This window comes from Monoraphidium neglectum, assembly GCF_000611645.1.
Source record: "Monoraphidium neglectum strain SAG 48.87 unplaced genomic scaffold scaffold02486, whole genome shotgun sequence".
Taxonomy (NCBI): Eukaryota; Viridiplantae; Chlorophyta; class Chlorophyceae; order Sphaeropleales; family Selenastraceae; genus Monoraphidium; species Monoraphidium neglectum.
The window spans coordinates 1,771-9,529 of NW_014011142.1; the positions used below are offsets into that span (position 1 = coordinate 1,771).

Sequence of the window (7,759 nt, forward strand, 5' to 3'; positions counted from 1 at the left end):
GTCAAGGGAGGGGGGCTAGTCGAGGGGGGGGAGGCGGCGTGTGTGGTCACTTGTGGCATGCTGCGCGCCTCCCACTCCCAATTGGTCAAGCGTCTCGGCCTGACCAGGCCTCGTGAAGGCGTTGTCGAAAAGCTACAACCGTGTGTAAACGTGCACGGCGGCTCGCAGCCAGCGCGGCGCAGATCAGACCCGGCTGCAGCGCCCACCCGTTGGCCTTCTTGGGAGAGGCGCGCGCACGCCGGCGCGGCAAAACCGCCGCAGCCGCCGGCGGCGCGCTGTCGGGCGGCGCGTCGACCGCTGCGTCGATCGAGCGCCGCGCGCGCTTGCGCGCTGCCGGTGCCTTGGGTGCCGCGCCCTCACTGCCCTCTGCTGGTGTACCCATCGCGGCGGCGAGGCCGAGCTGGGTGCGCACACTGGTTAACTTGAGACCCGGGAACAGCTTGCTACTCAAAGAATATATCACAGGGGCGCGGAGAAGCATGCAGGCCGCTGCTAGTGCTTGGCGCGAAGCCCGTGGGTAAAGGTCTGAATGCGAGTCTAGTGCAATCTCGCAGTTTTCATTGATTTTCAGCCTGCAAGTGCGCGCCCGCAAGCAGGGTGGTTTCAGTTGATGAGTAAGGCCAAGGCGTGCGTGCTGTGATCTTGGTGCAAGTGGCCTCAGGCCTTGGTAGGCTTCTTTCAGCAACATATCCAGAAATGAGGTGATCAGCAGGGGGATCGTCTCGTCTGCTGTTGAGTGAGGGTGCTGGTGCTTTTGCTAAGCACAGCTATGATAGCGCACCGCGTCAACACCGCACACACCAGCTGCACTGCAGTACGGTACTTGCTGCACTTTTTCATCATGCCTGCGCCACTCATCCGTTCGCGTTGCTTGGTTCATTGGTTGTGCAGTATTCTTTTCTGTAGCCAGGAAGATTCAGCAGTCTCATTCGGTGTTGAGGGACCAATATTTTGCTACAAACAGGTGTAGCCTACACCCGCCATACTGCAGCTGGATTGCTGCGGCCGCTCCCGCCGTCTTTTCAGCACGAACAAAACACAAGGCACGGCAGCGTCCGACCCAAAAACCGCCTGCTGCGAGCCACTACAGCTGCACAGCCCTGCTCCGAAACAGGCCCCTCAGGGACAGCCTGTCCGCCTCCATATCCTGCTGCGACGCACCCAGCGCCGCGTCCCCCCAATCGATCAGCCACGCGCGCTGCCCGCCGTCGGGCTCGCTCTGCACCAGCACGTTGCTCTCCCGGAGGTCGCCGTGTGCGACCCCGCACGCATGCGCAGCCGCCAGCGCAGACTCAAGCTGCGGTAGGAGGTGCTGATCCCGGGCCGGGTCGAGGTAGCGCCCCCGGATGTACTGAGTGGCAGTGACAAAGCCGTCGCCGCGGCTCTCCGCCCCGGCCGCGACCAGGGGCGGCACGAACGCGCCCCAGTGCGCCCGCAGCGCCAGCTTCGCCCGGGCCTCGTGCAGGAGCGCGGCGGCTTTGGCTGAGCCAAGCGGGGACACCTTCAGAGCCAGGAGCCTCCCGCTCGGCTGCCTGCATTTGCACGGTCGACGAGGTTGCAGCCAGGGCAGGTGGGGGTAGCGGGGTGCGTGCGTGGGTGGGTGGCAGTCCCGGCGCGGCCGATGCATCGCAGCTATGCTGCTTGTGGCACCAGCGCAAGCCCTGCCGCGGGCTACACGAATGCAGCAGCGTTGCTCCCCAGACAGCCACCAACTCAAGGGCATTTGCAGCGAGGTGCTTGTCGCGGTCGCAGCGAGGTGCTTGTTGCGGTCGCAGCACGGGAAAAAGTAATACTCGCAGGGCGGTGGGCCCCACCGCCATGCCGCTGCTGCAGCCGCCGCTCGGGAGGCGGCGCCGGTGGGACGCCGGGGGCGCCGCCGCTCGCTCTCACCTGTAGCTGAAGACCAGGCCAGACTTGCCCGTGCCAACCACGTCGACCACCTGCTCGAGGTCCACTGCCGCGGCTGCCGCCTGCAGCTCGCCCCAGGCCGCCGCGAGCGGCAGCCGCTCGGTTTGCCGGCCGTCGTCGGGGGCGGCGTCCGCGGGGCGCGAAGCCGTGGAGGCGTGCTGGCTGCTCTGGGCAAAACTTGTCTCAACGCCGGTAAACCCACTGGTGCACACGCGCAGCTGAGTCGGGGGGATGGTGCTGTCGGCCCCCGCGCCGCTGCCGCCCCCTGCGTCGCTGCCGCCTGCCCCGGTCGTGCCGCCTCCGCCGGTGCTGCTGCCTCCGCCGCTGCCATGCTCCTGCCCGCGGGCACTGCTGCTGCTGCTGCTGCTGCTGCTGCTGCTGCTGCTGCCGGTGCTGCTGCTGCTGCTGCTGCTGCTGCTGCCATACCCTGCAGCTGCGCCTGGCAGAGCCTCTGCGGGCGTCCATGGCGCCATCCTGTGGACGTCCTTCAGAGCCATATGGCATACGAAATACACCATCTGTGTGCCGGCAGCAAGGCAGGTTGCGTCATCAGAGGGGGTAGCAAGAGCAAGGCAGGGGTGGCCAGGAAAGCACCCCCCCTTCCCCTGAAAAAGAAATCCAGGGGTACGCATGTGCTTATCAATACCCCACAGGACGAGCGGGTGTGGACGAGCGAACTGGAATGGCACGCAGCTGACTGCCGCAGCACGGGGCTCCATGCCAGTCACACGGGAACCCCCAGCCCCATTGGTAGCTGAGCCCATCAGCGCACCGCGGCGACCCCCGGGTCCCTTGAGTTGTAGCGGAACGCGCGCGACACAGCAAAGTCGGCGCCCTCCATCTTGATAGCCCACGAGTACAGGTAAGTGCTGGCCCAAGCAAACCTGACGCCGCGGGTCCCGCAGCAAAGGGCAAGCTGCGGGCCGCAGGCATATGCGTGTCGGTGCGTGGTTGGGTGAGGGGCGCTTTGTGGTGAGGCAGGAGGGGCACGTGGATGTCGGACTCATGAGGGATATTACTGGGTGCTGGAAAGGATAGACAGGTACTGTACATGATGAGCGTGCATCTGCCAAGCGCCGTGCGGAAGACGGCCACAGCTCCCCACATGCGCGGGATCACGGCGCACCCGAGCCATGGCGCCCGCCACGTTGGCGGAGATGTCGCCGCTGGCACTGCCTTCGTAGCGCAGCTCGGGGTGGTTCCAGACAAAGGGCAGGGCGGGCGCGTCCACGACGCACGGCTCCCGCAGCTGGCCGTACGGCCCGCGCAGCTCTAGGCGCTTGCCCTGCATGCACCCCGGGTCGATGGCCGTGCCGCAGAAGCAGACCAAACCCTCCCTGCGCCATCGATTGCAAGGAAGCAAGGTCAGGGAGGGTGCTTAACAGGCAAAACAGCAGCACCGACAAAGCGGCGGCACGGCGCAAAGCAGCGGCACAGCAAGGCACCGGCGGCTCCAGGCGATGCTCGTCGCGCCTCGATGTCACCACCTAGCCAGCATGCACAGCACGCAATCAGAAGACGCGAACCAGCCAAGCAGAAACCGAAATCGAGGCCCCCCACTCCACTCACACTCGCTCCAGCTGCCCCAAGCTGATCGCCCCGCAGGCTGGGCCGTCCACAGGGGCAAGCTCCACGAACAGCGAATCGCCCAGCAGGCCCGCCGCCTCATCCGGCTCCTCCGCGCCGTCCACCAGGGCCTCGTCCTCGCACCCCTCCCCTGTCTGCGGCGCCTCCCCCTGCAGGGGACGCGGCCGGCGAGCAGAGCGGGCCGGCGGCGGCCCTCCCTCGGCTTGGCGCCTCGCGTCAGCAGGGCGGACGCCGCCGGACGCGTGGGTAGGCAGCGGGTCACGGTCTCTGGGCCTTACGGCTCAGCCGCCGTACGACGGGCTGGGTGCTGAGTGCTGGTCCAAGGCATTAATCAGCGGCAGGGGACCATCGGCTGCCGGCGCGCACCTGGCTGTCCGTGAGGGCGCGGGGCGGCCGCCCCTGCAGCTGGAAGCACTCATTCACCGGCAGGCCCCTCTTGAAGGCGTCGTAGCGCAGCAGCCTGTTCAGGGGGACCATCACGCCGTAGAAGATGGCCCGCTCCACCCCCGCGACTCCCGGGGGTCCCTGCCAACGCGGGAAAGCAATTCGCTTGCGCTGTGCTTTGAAGCAAAGCGCTGTCGCTGGTGCGATCGGCGGCGCGGCCGCGGCACGAGAACAGTGGCAGCGGAGCAGACGGTGAGCGCCTCCACCAAATTCAGTCGGGCACGCATGCTCGCAGACACGACGCACGCACGAGCCTCGCCACCCGAAACTTAATTAGGCATGTGGCTGGCCGCGTGAGCATGTGTGTGTGTGTGTGTGTGTGTGTGTGTGTGTGTGTGTGTGTGTGTGTGTGTGTGTGTGTGTGTGTGTGTGCACGCAGGCGCCAGCGACTTTCCCGCCCCCACACCCTGTCAGACAAAGGGGGCGCCACAGGAAAAATAGCCGGGGTCGCCTCCAGGCCAGCCAGGAAGCCGCGAACGTCCTATTTGCGCAAATGCGATTCGACGCCATCAAAACTGCGCACCGTGTGCGCCAAAACCCTCAAAGGGCCCCAGCCGACCGCTGTTGTGAAGCATGCGTGCGTTCGCACAGTGTGTGCACACACCAGTGTGCGTTTGAGAGCGGGCGTGCTGCTCCGTATGCAGTGCGTCCCCGCCATATGAGCCACGTCCACCCACCTCCTCGCACGATTCCCACAGCTCTACAGTCCGAGGATGACTGCCCGCCTTCTTGTCCCACCTGCTGCTGTGGCTGCTGTTGGGATCCAAGCTGATGTGTGGCAGGGCGTCCAAGGCAAACTCCAAGACCGCCTTGCGTGTTAGGGTCGCTGCGGGGAGACGCAGGGGCAGCACACACCGCTCCGCTTTGTGACTTTTGGGCACGGCGGCCCTGGAATCTCAGCAGCCAAGCATCGGTCAAGCAGCTTGGTCAAAAGCAGCAGCCCCATGCTTCGGACTATGGCAAGTCGGTCGCAACAACATGAGATAGGTGCGACGGCACGCCGCACCAACGCGCACCGCCGTAGTAGGCGCACCGCCTGCGCACTTTTGCCGCCGTCTTGTCTGTGCAGCACAGCAGCTCAGCCACCGCGGCGTCGCCCATCTCAAACAGCTGCCCGGGCCAGCTGATGCCCCTCGCCGCAAGCAGCTGGGGGGCAGCTTCCAGCCCGAAGATGCGGTCCTCAAGGACGTCGTTGCACAGCAGCATTTCCCAGTCTTCTGCAGACTGGAACGGGCCCACAGGGTGCGTTGGACCTGCGCAAGGGGTACGCATTACGAGCCGTTGACTTCGAGAGTGGGGTACAACAGCGATTACCTGAGAATGCGATTGTTGCATGAGAGGAGCATGCAGGTTGATGCTGCAGGGCCTTTGTGGGATCTTCATACCAGCGCCGCGCCCTCGCATCCCGGCAGGCCCTGCGAAGCACGTTTGCCATACCCAGTGGTGTTCGTGCGGGCGGCATCTCATTGACTGTACGGCCCTCTATGGCGGCCTTTGCGGTCAGCTCCTGCGCGGCCGGGACCCCGTCTGGGGCGAGCACTTGGGCCACCTCCTTGGGGGACGGTTGGCCCTCCAAATCGGCCAGGAGCTGGCCCAGCAGGTTTGCATCCTGTTGGTGGTGCGACTGCTGCTGCTGCTGCTGCTGCTCCTGCTGCTGTTGCTGCTCCTGCTGCTGTTGCTGCTCCAGCTGCTGCACCTGCTTCTGCTGCTGCTGCTGCTGCTGCTGCTGCTGCTGCTGCTGCTGCACCTGCTGCTGCACCTGCTGCTGCTGCTGCTGCTGCTGCTTTTGTCGCCCTGCCTCAGACATCTGCAGCACGAGGAGCACCAGACATGAGGAGAGCAGGGCAGGACAGGAGTCTGAACACAGCAGGCAGGACCAGCAGCCACAGCATACCGTAGTGCTGCACCCAGAGCCAGCTTTGGGACCGCGACTGTGAGGAGGACTGGACTCTGGTTATGCTTAGGTCGCTCTTGAGGCTTCCCACATACGCTGTACAAGCCAGCAGGCTGCAGTGATTATTTCAAATATTACATAAGAGGGTCAGCTGGCGCCGAAGGAATAAACACTGTAATTTCGGATATAAATAAAAGTATACCTCACTACCTTGGAGTCGTAGTCGGCCGTCACCGTCTCACCGGGGATCAAAGGAGCAAGTGTGCGGCAAGCAGCGGAGTGCACAAAGCGAGCGAGGATATAATGTAAAACGTAGCAAGACTGGCAGGCTAGCTGTCGAGATGGGAAGCTCTGACAGCGATCCGGGCCTCGGTGACCTAGCTGATACTGGAAAGGAGGCCGTGGGCGCTCGACAGCTCACCAAAAGCATTGATCAGTTTTACCAGCCGTTTGAAAACACCGCAGTATGGTACTGCTGGTGCTGATGCAAGCCATGTGCCCTGCAGCCGCTGCTTCGAAAGTGGGCGCTTCCATTCCATGTTTGCTGGTCCCTCCGAGGCCCTCAGCAGGACAGCAGCACTCCAAAAGGCGCGACCCAATTAGAGAAGATACCAGAGGAGGCCGAATGCATGGGCGAAGCCAGCCAGCCAACGTGGGCGTGTTGCTTACACAGGGACGTGCGCACCCAAGTCCCCAGGACAAGGCGCTGCGCCGCGCCTCTCACAGGCTCGAAGGGGGGCCTGCTGGGGCCGCCGGGGGCTGCTGGAACGAGCGGCGAGAGCGCGCATCAGCGCCGTACCGTGCCGGCCAAGGTTTCGGTCAGGGCGCAGGATATGAATTCAGGTGTGCGCCGCTCGGGCGCCCCCCGCCTAGGCAGCTCAAGGGGCCGCTTTGCGTGCAGGCTGCGCGGGGAGGGAGAGGAAGGCTAGCTCACGCGCGCGCAGCGACCAGGGCGGTGTGCAAAGAGGGGGCAACGGTGGCCGGAAAAGCGGGGTCTGTTCGGTCAGGGTTGGTGACGTCACCGGCGGCCAGCAGGAAGGAGGCTCAGGGGTGGCTCTGAGCCGGTCAGGTGGGTAAGCTGGCGCCGCAGGCCGGAAGTGACCCGAAGGGGCTCGAAGCCGCGGGCTCCCTGAAAGTCCTTCGGCCCAAAAATGCGGCGGCCCCAATGGGGGAATGGGAGAGGTTGGCTGCGTAACAACAGCGCGATTACGCCACGCCGCGACGCCGCTGCGCGGGCGGCGAGCTGTGGGGGAGGGCCGGTCACTTGAGGGCGCCCGCTGTCCTCCCCAGGGCCGGCTGCTACACTAATCACTCCGCCATCACCTCAGGCAGCGTTGCCGCGTGCGCCCCGAACCCCGGCCGAAGCACCGCCTCCCGCGCCGCCAGCCACGCGCCGTACCGCTCCCGCCGCCGCCCGTCCGCCGCCGCGCCGGCCGCGCCCCCCGCCGCGCCGCGGCGTCTCCGCAGCATAACATCCTCTGTGTCCAGCACATAGGACACCTTGGAATTGCTGCAGCTGATCTTGCACTCCAGGCCGTTCGAGATCGCCACGCCCCCGAGCGCGCCCGGCCCCGCGTCCGGGTCGCCCGCGCGGCGCGCCTGGCGCCGCAGGAAGACGCGGCCGTCTGCTGCTGCTGCGGCGGGGGACGCCATGAACGCGCGCATGTAGTCGCCAAACACGGGGTCCAGCCCGGCCTGCTGGGGGAGGCGGGAGGAGAGGGATCATGCTGTTTGTACAAGAGATTGGTGCTTTCGGGATCATCCGGGTTATTTCCGGCAGTGATCCAGATGGGCCTCGGGACGAGGCGCGCCTGCTGGGGGCGGCGTGGCCCGTCGCACGACCCCCACACCAGACACACCAGGGGCGCCTAGGAGGCAAGCAGGCCATGCAGCCCCCCCCCTGTCGTGCTCTGCCCCCCTCATAAG

At 65.5% G+C, this 7,759-nt stretch overlaps 2 protein-coding genes across 2 annotated transcripts; both read right to left on the bottom strand.

The window, feature by feature from the left end:
* Nucleotides 1-1,084: 1,084 nt before the first annotated feature.
* MNEG_10854 (hypothetical protein) lies at nucleotides 1,085-5,746 on the bottom strand (the record flags this gene model as incomplete). Its single annotated transcript, XM_014040673.1, has 8 exons — nucleotides 1,085-1,532; nucleotides 1,891-2,426; nucleotides 2,681-2,824; nucleotides 3,035-3,245; nucleotides 3,478-3,644; nucleotides 3,862-3,955; nucleotides 4,973-5,192; nucleotides 5,416-5,746. The coding sequence occupies 8 exons, from the start codon at nucleotides 5,744-5,746 to the stop codon at nucleotides 1,085-1,087; spliced, it is 2,151 nt and encodes a 716-aa protein (XP_013896127.1).
* A 1,395-nt stretch (nucleotides 5,747-7,141) lies between these two features.
* Nucleotides 7,142-7,531, bottom strand: MNEG_10855 (hypothetical protein; the record flags this gene model as incomplete). The annotated part of the gene is made up of 1 exon (XM_014040674.1): nucleotides 7,142-7,531. A coding segment is annotated over one exon (390 nt), but the record flags the coding sequence as incomplete, so codon positions are not given.
* Nucleotides 7,532-7,759: the final 228 nt, after the last annotated feature.